This window comes from Eubalaena glacialis, chromosome 9, assembly GCF_028564815.1.
Source record: "Eubalaena glacialis isolate mEubGla1 chromosome 9, mEubGla1.1.hap2.+ XY, whole genome shotgun sequence".
Lineage (NCBI taxonomy): Eukaryota > Metazoa > Chordata > Mammalia > Artiodactyla > Balaenidae > Eubalaena > Eubalaena glacialis.
This window is the reverse complement of record NC_083724.1, coordinates 2,542,626-2,560,042: the sequence shown is the minus strand read 5'-3', so window position 1 is coordinate 2,560,042 and position 17,417 is coordinate 2,542,626. Positions and strand designations below refer to the sequence as shown.

Below are 17,417 nucleotides of genomic sequence, written 5' to 3'. Positions count from 1 at the left end.
ATGAGCAGGGGAAGCTCACAGGCACCTCTATGACACTGGCCTCTGCGGGAGCAAAGACTACTCTGCAAACTCCGCACGGGCCGGGCACCAAAAAGGACAGGTGCCAACCGCCATTCGGGGAGGGGCTCAGTGAGCCGTCCATGCCCACCTGAGGAAGGGGGGGCTCACAGAAGCGTGGCCGGGGTGAGGTGCCCACGGACAGCATCCCTGGGGTCCAGGGTAAGAGAGGGGAGCAAGGGGACGGTCGCTCACCCCGCAGCCCAGGGGCCCGCAGCCCAGGCTGGGCCACATCGTACACGCGTTTAAGGAACATGGATTCAGTCACACACGTGCTTGGCCAAAAAATAATAATAATAATAATCAGGTCACACAGGACGTTAGTGGGTCATTTCACTGGAAACGTGACATTTACCGCCTGAATCCCACACTGGACTCAGCCCGTGAGGGCTCCAAGGGGACCTCTGGCTGCAGGCAACACCCCCCCCCACCCCCCATGCTGACTTCAACCCGGGTGACCCTATGTCCCTTCCTCTGGAGCTTCCGACACCTCCCACCTCTCCCCCACCCTCCCAAGTTCAACACTAGGCTGCCCCTGCCTGGGAGAAAGGGCAGTGGGCCACCGCGCCCTCGCCACCAGGGCCGGGGCCCAGGGCACTCGCTCCCTGCTTGGTGAGTAAGAACAAAGAACAAGCACGGAGCACACACAGACACAGTTCTTTAAAACGGGAGCAACGTTAACTTGGTGCGTTCCAGAGAAGTGAAATTTACCCTTTACCTTTTGATGAGCTGGACTTTCCAATAACTGCTGTTTTAACTTAACTTCTTTCTCTGTTATCTCTCTCATTTTAAGATTTACCTAAAGTAGAAGAAATTAAATGCATTAAAAAGGCAACTGAAATTGATTTCCAACAGTGGTGTGTACATCTTTCCAGAACCCACCTTACTTGTTTGAACTCAGGCTCTTAGATGCAGGTAATATTTAGACCCATTATACACATGCAGAAATACATGGATCCCCTGTGACCTGTGATTCGACACGGAGAGCAAGGAAGGCCCTCGCGCCCCACGGCGCCCGCGTGATGCTTTCCGCCTCACGACAGGATCGACAGCCTCAGCGCTGAGTGTCCCCCGTGCACGGGCAGCCCAAGTTCGCTGCCACCATCAGCAAACGCTGCTGATAACATGGTCTGGCTGAAACCCTCCGAAGCCTAACAGGTGCTCGCACATTCCCTGACCACCAAAATAGCGCTAAGAACTGTCATGAGACACTCGTAAGCAATTAATACAACTGCTCAGAAATAAAAGTATCCTCTTCTGGAATTATTAACCCAAAGATAAAATCAAAATTGCAATTATAAAGTAATACCGTAGAGGAAAACACTCATCAATGCTAACAGGGACATGGTCAAAGCTATAATCAGATGAAATGCCACAGAACTGAGTGTCTTCTCATTAAACAAGAATACAGATAAGTGAACTCATGCACATCAAATCAATAACGTAGAAAAATTGTTTTTTTAAAAGAGAAAAACAAAAAAAAATCAAAGTTGATAAGTTTTAAAATAAATGAATTAGGGCTTCCCTGGTGGCACAGTGGTTAAGAATCTGCCTGCCAATGCATGGGAGACAGGTTCGATCCCTGGTCCGGGAAGATCCCACATGCCGCAGAGCAACTAAGCCCGTGCGTCACAACTACTGAGCCTGCGCTCTAGAGCCCGCGAGCCACAACTACTGAGCCTGCAAGCCACAACTTACTAAAGCCCACGTGCCTAGAGTCCGTACTCCGCAACAAGAGAAGCCACCGCAATAAGAAGCCCGCGCAGTGCAAAGAGTAGTTCCCGCCCGCCACAAATAGAGAAAGCCCGTGTGCAGCAACAAAGACCCAACGCAGCCAAAAAATAAATAGATAAAATAAAATAAATGAATTAGAATAGATGGATGGATGGATGGATAAGTGATAAAGCAAGTACTGTAAAAAAATGTTCACTGTAAAATCTAGGTGGTGGATACAGGGTGTTCTCTGTGTAATTCTGCCAACTTTTCTGCATGTTTAAAAATTTTCACAATAAAATATTGGAAATTAAAAATTTTAGAAAATTTGTTTCTGCCGTAAACTAGATACCTTCCTAACATGGAAGGGATTTTCTGATTGGATTGGTGGTGATATTAATGAATGTAATTTTTGATACTATATCATGAAATGTGACAACATTGGGAAGATCCACACAACTCAGCAAAACAATTTTCCCAATGACAAGGCATGACCTTACAAAATCGTGAGTAACAGGACCAGGAAAAATATAAGAAAGATTTTAATACAACAGAGTACAAGAAGTTCACTGGGGGCTTCCCTGGTGGCGCAGTGGTTAAGAATCTGCCTGCCAATGCAGGGGACACGGGTTCGAGCCCTGGTCCAGGAAGAGCCCACATGCCGCGGAGCAACTAAGCCCGTGTTCCACAACTACTGAGCCTGCGCTATAGAGCCCGTGAGCCACAACTACTGAGCCCGTGTTCCACAACTACTGAAGCGTGCGTGCCTAGAGCCCGTGCTCCACAGCAAGAGAAGCCACCGCGATGAGCAGCCCGCGCACTGCAAGGAAGAGCAGCCCCCGCTCGCCGCAACTAGAGAAAGCCCGCGTGCAACAACAAAGACCCAACGCAGCCAAAAAAAAAAGAAAGGAAAAGTTCACTAGGCTAGTATCTAGGTTATATAAAAGAATCCTTGCAACAATAAAAAGAGAAATAATCCAATTTTAAAATGGGCAAAGGATGTGAATAGACATTTCTCCAAAAAAGATCTACAAATAGCCAATAAACACATGAAAAAAGGTTTCCCATCATTACTATCAGGGAAATGTGAATCTAAACCACAATGAGATACCATCTCACACCCTCCAGAATGACTAGAATCAAAAAACCAGAAAATGAGTGTTAGCAAGGACGTGGAAAACCGGAAACCCCTGGTGTTGCTGGGGGAATATAAACGGTGCAGCAGCCGTGGAGACAGTCTGCCAGCTCTTCACAGAGTTAAACACAGAGTTCCTATATGACCCAGCAATTCCACCCCTAGATATAAACCCAAGAGAAGTGAAAACACAGCCACACAAACACTCGTACTTGAATGTTCATAATAGCAGGAGTCACGATAGCCAAAAAGTGGAAAACACACATGCCCACCAGCTGAGGAATGGCTAAACAACACTCAGCATATCTATGCGACTGAGTGTCACTCAACCATACAAGGGATGTGGAACTGGCAAGCGCTACAACACGCACGAGACGTGGGAATGTGCTACATGAATAAAGTCAGAGACAACAGGCCACGCGCTGCAGATTTCATTTAAATGAAATGTTCAGAACGGGCAAATCCAGAGAGACGGAAAGCAGAGGAGTGGCCGCCCGGGGCTGACAGGGAAGGACTGCTGATGGCACCAGCGTCTCTTTCCGGGTATGATAAAAATGTGTGCAATTGGGGGTGACAGCTGCACAACCTGGTGAATATCTTAAAAACCACTGAACCATACACTTTAAAATAGTGAATTTTACAGCATGTGAATTATATCTCAACTTTTTAAAAAAGTTAATTGGTAAACAGTTTCAAATTCCACATTTCAGTTAACCTTCAAGAAACTACCACTTGGGGCTTCCCTGGTGGCGCAGCGGTTGAGAATCTGCCTGCCAATGCAGGGGACGCGGGTTCGAGCCCTGGTCTGGGAAGATCCCACATGCCACGGAGCAACTAGGCCGGTGAGCCACAACTACTGAGCCTGCGCGTCTGGAGCTTGTGCTCCGCAACAAGAGAGGCCGCGACAGTGAGAGGCCCGCGCACCGCGATGAAGAGTGGCCCCCGCTCACCGCAACTAGAGAAAGCCCCTGCACAGAAACGAAGACCCAACACAGCCATAAAAAAAAAAAAAAAAAAATTTCAGCAACATTTAAAAAAAAAAAAAAAAAGAAACTACCACTAGTCAAGTTTTGGTATAGAATCAAAAAGAGATGTGCATAATTATCTGAAAAGATTATGAAAGCACTGTCCCCTCTTCAACTACGTATCCATATGAAACCAGACTTTCTTCCTTTACATCAATAAAAACAACATATTGTAGCAGACGAAATGCAAAGGCAGGTAAGAATCCAGCTGTCTTCTGGTAAGCCAGACATTAAAGAAACTTAGAAAACTGTAAAATATCACCACTTGTTTCATTTTTGAGAATACAGTTATTTTTCATTAAAAACACATCGCTTACATTAACATGGAATGAGCTGTTACTTTTAAGTGAATTAATAAATATTTTTAAATTTTCCTGTTTTTAATTTCTAATACAGTAAATATTGATAGATTTTTAAAAAATTCTTTGAGGGCCACGGTATTTAAGAGTATAAAGGGGTTCTGAGACCAAAAGGTTAGAGAACTCTTTATCTACACAAGGGAATGAAGAGCAATAAAAATGGAAAATATGTGGATAAATACTGCTAACCACTTTTAATTACTTTAAAAGATAACTGGCTGTTGAAGGTGAAAGTAACTTATCTGGGGCTGTAATGAAATGAATGACAACAGTGGCACAAAGGCCAAAAGGGGAAAAGACATTTCTGATCCTATTTGTGAAATGGTATCACTTTATTTGAAGGCAGACTATGAAAACCTGAAGATGAAATTTGTAAACCCTAAAGCAGCCCCCCCCCAAATATACTGGAGATAAAATGCAGTAGTAAAAATGCCCAATCCAAAATAAGCCAGAAAAGAAGGAAGACAAAGAAAAGATATAGAAGGCAGACAAGATGTAAAACCCAGACGTCTCCAGAATCACATGAAATGCAATTAAATTAAACACTCCAATGATAAGGGCCACATTGCCTATAGGGTACCCATAAGAAACTCACTTTAAACAGAAAGACAACGAGGAGTTAAAAATAAGAGGAAGGGAGGGGATAAGTCGTGCACACACTCGTCATGCCAAGGCCGGAGGCAAGGATTGTCACCTGTGATAAAGAGACATCTCACGACCACAAAAGGACAGAAAAATCCTAAACGTGTATACATGTAACAACAGACTAAAAATACACAAAGCAAAAACTGACACAACCAAAAGGTAAAATAGACAAAATTACTGCTGGAGATTTCAACTCTCCTCTCTGGGTAAGTGACTGATGGGGCCTAAGACTCCAGCGATGCAAACACACCCAAACCAACCTGAACTGACACTTACAAAGTACTCCACTGACAACAGCAGAACACACAGGTTCTTTTCAAGTGCACACGGAACACTCTGCAAGACCATGCAGTGGACCACAAAACAAGTCTCGATAAATCCAGAAGGACTGAAATGAAACCGCACAGAACTACGCTCTCTGACCACAACAGAATTAGAAACCAAAACACTAAGATACCTAGAACCACCCCACCTCCAAACATATGAAAACTAAACTACAAACTTCTAGATAACCCATTGATAAAACGAGAATTCGCAACTAAAACAAAATATTTTAAAGGGAATGAAAAAAACCACAACATATAAAAATGTGTACAATGCAGCTAAAGCACTACTTAAAGAGGAATTATCAACTTTAAATGTTTATATTAAAATGTAGAAAGGTGTAAAAGAACTAATCTTCTACTATAACAAACTAGAAAAGAGAGAAAAATAAATTCAAAATAAACAGAAAGAAAAATAATAAAAGCAAGAGGAGGAATTATATAGAAAATTGGAGAAATCAATAAAAACCAAAAGCATGTTTTTTAGAAGATTAATAAAGTTGATAAACCAGACCAACAAAGGGAAGAAAAAAAGACAGAAATTACAGAGCAGGAAACAAGAGGGGACATCACTACAGATCATGAAACACTAAAAGGATGATAAAGAGATATGAATACGCCAATAAAGTCAAAAATTTAAATAAAATTGACAAATTCCTTAAAAGTCACAAAATTAAATAGAAATCCTAAATACCTTATATGTACACTAAAGAAACTGAATTCATAATTAAAACCTTCCAAGAAAACTCCAGGCCCAGATGGCTTCACCAGTGACTCCATCAAAGATTTAAGGACAAAATAATACTAGTAATACTAATAATACAAAAAGTGTTTCACAAAACGAAGGAGGGAATACTTCCCAACTCTTTTTTTGGCACCCGCATTATCCTGACACCAAAACAATAAAAACACATTATAAGAATATATACCTTGGGGGCTTCCCTGGTGGCGCAGTGGTTGAGAATCTGCCTGCCAATGCAGGGGACACGGGTTCGAGCCCTGGTCTGGGAAGATCCCACATGCCGCGGAGCAACTGGGCCCGTGAGCCACAATTACTGAGCCTGCGTGTCTGGAGCCTGTGCTCCGCGACAAGAGAGGCCGCGACAGTGAGAGGCCCGCGCACCGCGATGAAGAGTGGCCCCCGCTTGCCACAACTAGAGAAAGCTCTCGCACAGAAACGAAGACCCAACACAGCCATAAATAAATAAATTAATTAATTAATTAAAAAAAAAAAAAGAATATATACCTTGGAAAGCACTGAATCCCTAAATCTTTATACACATAAAATATTCTTGAAACTCATTAAGACAAACAACCTCATTAAAAATTGGGCAAAATATGTGAACAGACACCTAACAAGATACACAGAAACATCTTTAGTCATTAAAGAAATGCAAATTAAAACCATGACATACCTCTACACATCCACCCAAACGGCTGAAACCGAAAGACTGACGATACCAAGTGTCAGAAGAACGTGGACACTGGAATTCTCCTGTCCTGCTAGTGGGAGTCTAAGACGGCACAGTCACTTCAGAAAACACTCTGACAGTTTCTTCTAAAGGTAAACTGATCGGCATGTGACCCAGCAACTCACTCCTAAGTATTTACTCAAAGAAATGAAAATATATCTGCACATAAAGACTGGTGCACAAATGTCCCCAGAAGCTCTATGCGTAACAGACAAAACTAGAAACCGAATGCCCATCAACAGGTGAACGGATAAACAAACTCTAGTGCACTCGTGCAGTGGAATCCTACCAAGTTTCCAAAGCACCAAACTACTGATGGACACAATGACGTGGATCAACTTCAACAACACTGTAGTCAGTGAAAGACACGAAAAGAGCACATACCACGTGACTCCACCTCTACCAGGACCTAGAAGAGAGACAACTAATCCCTAGTGAAGAAAGCAGATCAGTAGTTATTTGGGCCAGGCGGGAGATTAACTGCAAATGAGAACAGAGGAACTTTTTTTGGATGACAGAAATGTTACCTTGATTGCGAATGCTAAACTTATGTAGCCACTTGTCAACACTCAAGGAACTGGGTCCATTTATTGCATATAAAACATGTTTGGGCAAAGCTGGGGAGTTTTTTAGTAAAAGACTCAAGCTACTGGCCGGGCGTCAATAAAAAATAAAAAGAGCCACAGCAAGATGGTTCGTGGGGAAACTCCCGGAACAGAGAGGAGATCACCCAGTCACACTCACACAGGACAGGGAAGCCGGCGGATGGCTCGGTGGCGCCCCCAGGCCCAGGGAGCGATTCTGGCCCCCAGGGTGACTGATCACCCGCGGAGGGGGGCTGGTCCAGAGGGTGTGGTGCGGGAAGGGTCAGCCGCGGCCTTCCTGAGCAGGGCCGGGGGCGCCCTGCAAGGGCGCGCTCCCCGCACGACGCAGGGGCAGCAGCTGGGCTGGCGGAGGGGTCTCTAAACGCCTCAGGTGGCGGGCGCGCAGGAGGCCTGTCAGCAACCATCCAGTCTGCGGCAGGACGGTCCCCAAAAACGATGCCACACAGCAAGAGAAACTCAGAGGCCACCTGACAGGCCTGCCGTGTGGATCCAGAGATGCTGACGCGGACGAGGGCACCCGCACGCGGAGCCACACGTGAGAAGCGGCCCCCTGGGAAGACCCCACAGGAGAAAGGCAGGCCGGGGCGGGTGTGAGGGGAGCTCACACCCGCCTCAGGTGTGCGCACACAGCCGCAATCCTGGGAACACGGAACCTAGGAACAGAGTTTCCAAGAGACTTCAGATCTTGTCAGACATCTAAGATTGATGCTGAAGAGAAAACTCACCAATGTCAAACCTCCCCAGAGCCCAAACCTCATTAAACGTGCAGCAATTTTCTGTGGAGAGAAAACACATCAGCGTGAGGAAGGAGGGAAGGTCTCCAGGCCCGGCTGGAAGCCTGTCAGGCGACAGCGTCCACAGTGGAGAGGCCGCGGGGAGCTAAGGTCCCGTCACAGTTCAGGGAAGGCAGGTGGGCAGACGCCCTCCGAAGGCACAGAAGGCGGGAGCACATCTCACCCTGCACCAGAGGCTCCGCCCCGGAGAGGAGCCCCAGGAAGGCAGCGACTGCGGGAACCCCTCCCCGAGATGGGACACTGGGGAGAACCTGCAGGACGGCAGCGGGTGTGGAGGTCAGAGCACTCACCTGAGGGAAAAACCTAGCTGAGAAACTGAAATTCACACGGACGCTAAGGAAATAGCAAAACAGGGAGCGCGTGGAATAAAAACACAAATACTGGGCGAGGGAAAAAGGACCATGAAAAGCTGAAGCCAGCATTAACTCCTGGGAGAACGGAGCGCGGCGCGAGAAGGGGCGTGAGCTGTGACAAACCCACACACAGTCAGCACAGCGTCAGGTGCGACTGCGGACCTGGCCAAGGCGGCCACGTGACCACGCTGAGCAGTGGGGACACCCGTCACAACAGCAAGTCAGGAAGCGGTGTCCACACGGCGGGGACACCACATGGAGGGAGAAGCCACAGCGGTGCTGCTGGGCCGGCCACCAAGTCCCAGGCAAACAGGCCACGAGCACCCGGGAAGCGCCGATGAACACAAGGCAAACACCCTGGAAACAGGAGGGTCCTGGGCAGGAAGGGGAAGGCACGTTCCCCCACCCCTACCCAAAGAACCCTGGCCAAAACAAATTACCCAAATGGGAGAAAAACAGCCAGACAACATACACTCTCTTCCTTAAACTTCAACTTTATCAGCGAGTGAAGAAATAAAAGTAAAAGGTGCTATTTTTCACCTTTCAACTCAGCAGGTATTTTTTCATAATATCCAATGTATGAGAAGACACGGGAAAAAAAACACTTACACAGACTAAACAGTATGACAAAAATGGTACAATCTTTATGGTCAGAATTTGGCAAAAACTAATCAAAAGCCTTTAAAAATGCACCTCAGCTTCATCTCAACCACTGCCCACCAGGAACATGTGGGCGGAAGTCATCGAGATGCTCAGGGAGACAGGTGCTTATTGCGGGAGGGGACAGCTTGGCCCCGACACGTCGAGACCACAGCAGGCGGGCGGGCGGCCTCAGAACGGCCCGAGCCACACTCACCACATCTCACCAAATGCAAACCTCAGCCTATGGTCAAGTGCCTGGAAGACCCCAACTGTGCCTTTAAGTCTGGATGTTACACCCAGATAAATAAAAACTATGAGAATTTAGCACACTTTACTACAAAACACTACGTTTACAGGTGGCAAGGTCATGGGGAATTTTCACTTTCTTCTGTTTGCTCATCCGTGTTTTCTAAATGTTTATGATAACCATGCCATTCCTTTGATAAGGGGGGAAAAATCAATAAAAGTTGTTAAAGGAAAAGAAAATCTGAACTTGTGGCCATAGGAAGGGAGCTCGGGCTCGGATCACAGAACCATGCCCCGGAGGCCCGGGCTCCCGTGGAAACACCACTCCAGAACATCGTTTTTTAACCAAATCCCTATGGGCCGCCTCCTGCATGTACTACTACGTGAAGCCAGGGGACAGGGACGGGGACGAGGACGAGGAGGTGCCGCCACCGAGAAGCGACCTTGTGGGCACTGGCCAGCTCCCGAGTCCCACCAGGACCGGAGGTTCCACAGGAGTCCTAGAAAAGCCCTCCACCCCACTGCGGGGTCAGAGGGTGAAGGCGGTCCGCTCATCCACTTGATGCCCCAGACCCACACGAGGGAGGAAACCAAGTAAAGAGCAGGGCGGCATCACCGCGATGAGGCGGCCGTCCAAGGCAGCAGCACGCAGACTCTGCCAGGCTCTGCTGCGTTCTTCAACTAATCCCACGGCCACAGACTTTACCCTCAGCTCGGATAAAGCCCTCACGTGACAGGGAATACATGTGCAAACTGTGGAACGAAGTAACTCCAAATCTCCCGCATGTGATACAACTCTGCAAGGAGCTGCTCCATCTTCCATTTCCTCTGCGTAATAAAGTGTCCCTAATCGAGTACCTTTTGGCAAATGAGGAGACTTAATAACCAAAAGGCTTCGGTAAGGTAGTCCTATAATCACACACCATGAAAAATGAACATTCTTTATGAAGACTGTATAGACAGGCACATTGTAAGCTTCTAAACATAAAAGGAAAAAAACAGCACTTAGGAAGGTACCATTTTTCTCTTAATCAAAATGCCTTCTAAATTGAGATCTCCATGAATGCACATAGGTGCTTGAGATAAAAATAAAACGAATTTATTAACGTGAACCACCAACACACCTGTGCTTCCTACAGGCCCGTGCTGCTCCCCTCTGCAGCACCTGTCTGTCTGAGCCACAGTGGACACACTTCTGAGGCCGCTGCTGGGCCAGGGTCGCAGCAGGACACACAGGAGGGTGCTGCTCTCAGGGGAAGAGGACCCACACCCAAGGAGCACCCCAGCCACTCACGCTGCTCGCCCCCATTCCGGGCAGGGCCCCCAGCGCTCACCTTGTTGACCCAGAAGACCATGGCGTCCTCAAGGTCGTAGGGAAGCTCTTTCGAGGCACTGAACGTGGAGAAGCGCTTGACGCTGGCCACCACCTTCTCAATGCTGATCATCTCCACGGTGTAGGCCATCATGAGCGCGTCCACCATCGCCATGTGGGCGCTCTGGGGGCAGAGGCAGCAGTCAGTCACCCAAACTTGCCTTTCCACCCCGGGTCAACGCGGAGACCCTCCCTAGACCCACAGTTGAACGCCTCCGTTGTCTGTCTTCCTCTGCATCTAAGGAGGCACTCAGATCTCTACTTGTACGTGACCCCCCCTTCCTCATCTCTGACGACCCTGTGAGAGCCCAGGGCTTCCCTACTGGCTCAGCTGTGGGCAAAGGTACAAGGGGCCAAGAGACGTGCCTGAAGCCCCACGACCACCACAGGCCCCTGGGGTCGGTCAGGGGCCCTGCACACTGAACTCACGCCAGGCCTTCGAGCCCTTTCTTCCCAGAACCAGTAACATCCTCTCGATCCACAACACACATCCACAAAGGCCAAGAGTGAGAAACCACAGAACGCAGAACGCCTGAGAATGGCCTAAGCTTAAAGCCACGTGGGAGGTGCCACAAGCGGCTTAGACCTGGAGCAGCCTGGAAAAGTCACTCTGGTGGGATGGCTTTCCGGGAAAGATGCGGGGAGACACTCGGGGAGAAAAGTGTATTTCTTTCTTTATTTTGGCACAAAAATACTTAGAAGATACACGTGAAACAACCTAATAGGGTGGGCTCAACAATTCTACGGCACAACACGTGCAAGGAGTTTGCTCCCCATGAGAAAAAGCCGACAGGAAGCTGTTCCCTCCCCCTTTTCCAAATCAGCCACTGGCCCGCAGAGAGAAGGTGGTCTCAAACCCTGAACTTTTGGGGTGACTCTGCTGTGCTGCAGGGGGACAGCGGCAGCCCACCAGCCGCCCCCGCCCCGCCGCCCAGGCCACTCACCATCTTTATGGGTGCGTGGCTGAGCTCGGGCTCCGTCACGGGGGTGTCATCACCCTCCATCACGTAAATCCCTCTCCGGGACAGGGCCTGGACGACAGACTGGTGTCCCTGCAGAGCGGCCACCTGGTCCCCTCTGAGGATGAGGCTGCAGACGCGGCAGTACAGCTCGCTGGACAGCAGGAGCTTGATGACCGGAGGCTTGATGTGCTCCTGCTCGTACTGGTCGACGTAGAAGGGGTCCCTGAGGTCCTCCGGGATGTCATCTGCACGGGGGAGAGACCGCCGCGTGAGCACGGCGGCATCCACTCTCTCCAGATACGGCTCAGGGCCGACGGCACACAGACGACGGACAGGGGGGCTGTGAACGACGACAGGCGACTAACAACGTGAGAGACCCCGGCTACTCGGCAAGCCCCGCTCTCCTCCGCCAGCAGAGGCAAGCAAGCCACGCACAGCGCTGAGCGACACCACCGCCCGACCCCCACGAGCATCTCTCCTGACAGGAGAGCGAGGAGCAGGGGTGGGAGCTGGATGGGGAGCTGGAGGGGCTCGTGGGCCGAAGGGAGGCCAGGACCGCGCACAGCCAGGCCGCACCGAGCACCCAGCACCAGCCCTGGGGAGGGAGCCAGGCGCATCCCCTGTCTGCTGTCAAATCAGGTGACGACAAGGCCAGACGCCAGGTCTTTAGAGGAAAGCGCCAGGCCTGCCGCTGCTGCGACCACCAGGCCGGAACCGCAGCCGTGAGCCTCTGCGCATCTTTGGACCGGGCGGCACAGAACGATATGAGCCATGTTACCAAGCATCCCCTCGATCCCATCAAATCAAGACTTCTGTCCCTACATCACAAATGAGGAAACCGAGGCACAGAGAAAGTCAGCAACGAGCCCAAGGCCACGAGAGTCAGAAACCAACTATGAACCCAGCGTGGTCCACAGCATCTACACCGCTTCCCATACACACACACCCGCCGTGCGTGCAAAGCTTTCCCGGTGGCTGCGACAGTCTCCCCACCCGCTGTCCTTCACGCTTGCTCTGCAAGCTGTCAACCACTGTCCCCCAAAGGGGGGACTCTGCAGTCCAGTCCAGCTGCACCTCACTTTGCTGCGCTCTGCGGACACCGTGCTTTCTTCAGGTTGAAGGTCTGGGGGAACCCTGCATCTAGCCAGTCACTAACTCCATTTTTCCAACAGCATTTGCTCACTTTGTGTCTGTGTGCCATTTTAGTAACTCTTGCAGTTTTCAAACTTTGTCATTACTATTATTTTTGTTAAGGTGATCTGCAGTCTATTGTAACTGGAATTTCGTAACAAGAGTGTTTTGGGTTTTTTTTTTCTTTTTTTGGCTGCATTGGGTCTTCGTTGCTGCGCGCGGGATTTCTCTAGTTGCGGCGAGCGGGGGCTACTCTTCGTTGCAGTGTGCAGGCTTCTCATTGCAGTGGCTTCTCTTGCGGAGCACAGGCTCTAGGTGCGCAGGCTTCAGTAGTTGTGGCGTGCGGGCTCAGTAGTTGTGGCTTACGGGCTCTAGAGCGCAGGCTCAGTAGTTGTGGCGCACGGGCTAAGTTGCTCCCCGGCATGTGGGATCTTCCCGGACCAGGGCTGGAACCCGTGTCCCCGCACTGGCAGGCGGATTCTTAACCACGGCGCCACCAGGGAAGTCCCCAACACAGTGTTTTTAACGAAGCCGTGTAGGTTGTCTAAACACTTGATGGACGACAGTCCAGTGTGAACGTCAGGTTCAGATGCACCGGGAAACGAGACCTCCGTGCGACTGGCTCAGCCGCGCGGCCTGGGGCTGAACCCAGGTCTCTGGTCTCTCACTCCCACCCCCCCGCCGCCCCCGCGGCGCCCACGCTCAGGCCACGTCTCGCGGGCAGCGCCGTCGCGCATGCGCAGTGACCCCACCCAGGAGCGCGGACGGCGCTCGCTCGGCACAGGGGGCCACCTTCTCCGCCAGCGGGGAGCGGGGGGGGGGACCCACGCCGGGAGTCAGGGCAGGACCCGGCCGCAGCCCCGCGACGCCGCCCACCTGCAGCTCACGCGGCTGGCTGGGAAGTGAGCCTGGGAGGGAGGCAGGGTCACCTCCGGGGGCAGCGCCGGGACCCGCCCCTCCCCGCACGGCCGCCGGCTCGCTCGCCCTCCCGTCTCCCGACACGGGCGGGGACACGGCCACCCCACTGCCCAGGGGCCCTCGGTCAACAGCCGCGACGGCGTAAGGACCCGTGTGGGCGTCACCGCCAAGCGCACAGCCGGACAGAGCTGGTGGGACAGCGGCCTGAGGACACTGACTTGGGGACACAGGTGTGAGGCACGGCTGTCTGAGGGACACTGTCATTCACCAGAAACATCAGGAGCCAAAGCAAGCGCGGTTCTGCAGCTGGCCGCAGCGATCTAGGCTCAGGACTCTGAAGTGGGCTGCTGGAGAAGGGTTAGAGGATGCGGACAAGACTACAGTTAAACCGGGGTCAGAGCTCCATGCAGAAGAAAGAACAGGGCGCCAGCGGGTCGGGCGGACAGAGGATCAGAGCTCGAGGACAGCACGTGCGCTGAGAGCAGGAGCTGAGCACGTCAGCCTGGCCTTGACTGGGTGCGCCTCTCACCTGGCCGGTCAGAGTCCCGGCCTCAAGTGCAAACCATGGACCCTACGAAGGCCTGTCTCCGGGGTTGGGAGAGGACTGAATCAAAACGTACGTGTAAGTCACCACGCTACGAGCGGAGCCTGGAGCTCAACAAAACTCACGGAATTATCAGTTATCAATTTTACTATCAATCAGGCTAAAAAGACTGCCAAGGAAGCACTCTTCCTGTTGCTGTCTGTCACACTTTGTCCCATCCTGTCTACCAAGGCCACATCACTCACCGGGGGGGTGGGGGGGGGGCAACGGAGATGTGGCAGCACACGGGGGGTGGGCAAGGACCCCCAGGTAGGCGCCCACCCCAACCTGAAGCCCGAGACGGCTTCCAACCCAGTCTGAGGAAAACCAAGACGGCAAGCCTCCACGACACAGCAGGACAGCGAGCCTCACCCCCTGAGAGCTTCAGAAGCACGGCAGTGTCCAGCCCCATCCCAGACCAACTAAACCAGAATGTCCTGTGGGCTCACAGGCATCAGCATTTGTACCACTGAGAATCGCCACTAGAAAGGCTCCATCGATAAGTTCCTTACTTATATGCTCTGGTTGTGGAAACAGGCACTCACAGAAGGCTTCTAATTCTGGACCCCTGCCCGCACCCCACCCTTCACTGGAGATGCCAAACAGAAGAGAAAGAAAACAGCCGGCAGCTGGCCCCACCGGGCACAGCCCAGTGACTCTCCTCCCCTACACCAGGCGAGCTCCATAACAAAACCATATCCCAGCGGTGGCGGGATAGGTGGGCGCCACGGGCTCTTTTCTCCCCCTTTGCTGAGGCAGGCTCACTTGCGGGAAACACACAGGCTTGGCTTCTAGTCAAAAACCCAGGAAGAGAGACCCCTGGGAACCCCCAGAGAGGGGGTGGAGGATCACAGAGAAGAGGGGGTGGATAAGGAATCCTGAACCTGTGTACACTGTCCTGGATGACCCCAAGCGCCCCATGTGTGACAGACCCAAAGAACTGAACTGACCTTGGAACCACTGCCCACAAATGGCAAAACAGACTTCTGGTCTGAACTTAACGGGGTTCACTGCAACCCAGCTGCTAACAAACCACCAAAACACACGAACATCATCCAAAATATTTTAGCAGGGCCCAGAGAACAGGCTCACAGTATAATATTCTAAGTGTCCAGGACAGGGACTTCCCTGGTGGCGCAGTGGTTAAGAATCCGCCTGCCAATGCAGGGGACACGGGTTCGAGCCCTGGTGCGGGAAGATCCCACATGCCGCGGAGCAACTAAGCCCTCGCACCACAACTACTGAGCCTGCGCTCTAGAGCCCGCAAGCCACGACTACTGAGCCCGCACGCCACAACTACTGAAGCCCGCGCGCCTAGCGCCTGCGCTCCGAAACAAAAGCCACCGCAATGAGAAGCATGTGTACTGCAACAAAGAGTGGCCCCCGCTCACCACAACTAGAGAAAGCCCGCGTGCAGCAACCAAGACCCAATGCAGCCAAAAATAAATAAATTAATTAATTAATTAAAAAAAACGTCCAGGACACAATCCATAAGTACTCAACACATAAAGATAGGAAAACATGACGAATTCTCAGGGGAAAAGACAGTCAACAGACGCCAACCCTGAGATGACCCAGATGTTAGAATTACTGAAGACTTTAAAACAAGGCCCCACGAGGCCCTCTTGAAACAAATGGAAAGATACAAGTTATTAACAAAGAAATAAAAACTATTAAAAAAAAAAAAACCAAACCTTCAGAACTGCAAAATACCGTATCAACAAGAAATTCAATGACAGATTCAAAAGATGAACAAAACAGAAGTGGACTCACAGATACAGAGAACAAACTAGTGGTTACCAGTGGTGGGGGAGAGGGAGGTACAAACAATTGGGTGTCACACAGGCTCAAGGATGTATTGTACAACGCAGGGAATATAGCTGATATTTTGTAATAATTGTAAATGGAACGTAACCTTTAAAAATTGTATAAAAAAATAAAAATTAAGTTAAAAAAAAAAAAAACGAACAAAACAACAGAGAAAAGAGTCAGTGAACTTGAAGACAGATCAACAGAAATAATCTACCTGAAGAGCAGAGGGAAAATCAACAGAATGAAAGGCAGAGCCTAAGGGAGCTGTGGGACAACATAAAAAGATTTAGTAATTACGTTACTGCAGAAGGGAGATTGGTGCAGAAAAAGCATTTGAATAAATAATGCCTAGAATCTCCCCATATTTGGTAAGAAACCAATTTACAGGCTTAGGAACCAACTTGAAGAAAACCAGGCCCACACACTTCATAATCAAATGGCTGAAAACCAAAGATGAAATAACGGGCCCTCGGGACCCCTAACTGGAGGTTATCAGCCAGACTTTCAATGACTATGCTTAAAACAATGAAAGGAAAAAAGATAAGACGAAGAATTTTGGCAGAAAAGTGGAAATTATTTTTTAAAAAAGAGACAAAAGAACTTGGCAGATTTGAAAAAGAACCAAGTAGGAATTCCAGAACAGAAAAACACAGTAACTAAACTGAATTTACACACTGGATTGCTGAATAGCACATGACACACAGAGGAGAGAAAACACAGCAGAGAAGGTAAACGACAAACACTGCTTAGTGTCACAGGAGTGTGACTGGAGACCCAGAAAGAAAGGAGAGAAAATATGGGGCAGAAACAGTATTTCGACAGATAATGGACAAGCATTTTCCAATACTCGTAAAATCCATGCTTCCCAGCAGGAGAAGGGAGGGAGGAAGGGAGGGAGGGAGAAATCTACACACCAAAGAACATCATAGTGATACTGATAAAATCCAAAGACAAAAGAAAAACTGTTAAAGCGGCCAGAAGGAGCTTCTAGTCAGGACAAGATGGCACAGATTAGTCTTTCCCTGCTCCTCTCTACTAGGTACAACTATAAACCCTGGAAATAACTCAAAGGATAACCAACAGAGAACTCTGAAAGGTGGAAGAGGAAGGCAAACTGGTTGGGAACCCAGGACTGGAAAAACACAGCAACAGGGTGTCTTACAACCCCCCACCCAACAAAAGGTGACCCAGGCCTGGTACTTCCTGACCCCAGCCTAGAAACAGAAGGCAAGCCAAGCGGGCTCATTCCTGCTCCAGGTGGAAGGGGAGT

General features: G+C 50.0%; 1 protein-coding gene across 3 annotated transcripts in view; it reads right to left on the bottom strand.

The window, feature by feature from the left end:
- CAMSAP1 (calmodulin regulated spectrin associated protein 1) overlaps positions 1 to 17,417 on the bottom strand; it is a 56,921-nt gene that overhangs the window by 26,806 nt on the left and 12,698 nt on the right. For all 3 annotated transcript variants that reach the window (XM_061199620.1, XM_061199622.1, XM_061199621.1), the window contains exons 3-5: positions 11,686 to 11,948; positions 10,704 to 10,865; positions 776 to 856 (exon numbers count right to left, since the gene is read on the bottom strand). In XM_061199620.1, coding sequence (XP_061055603.1) covers positions 776 to 856; positions 10,704 to 10,865; positions 11,686 to 11,948 — 506 coding nt within the window. The remainder of the gene's footprint in view (positions 1 to 775; positions 857 to 10,703; positions 10,866 to 11,685; positions 11,949 to 17,417) is intronic.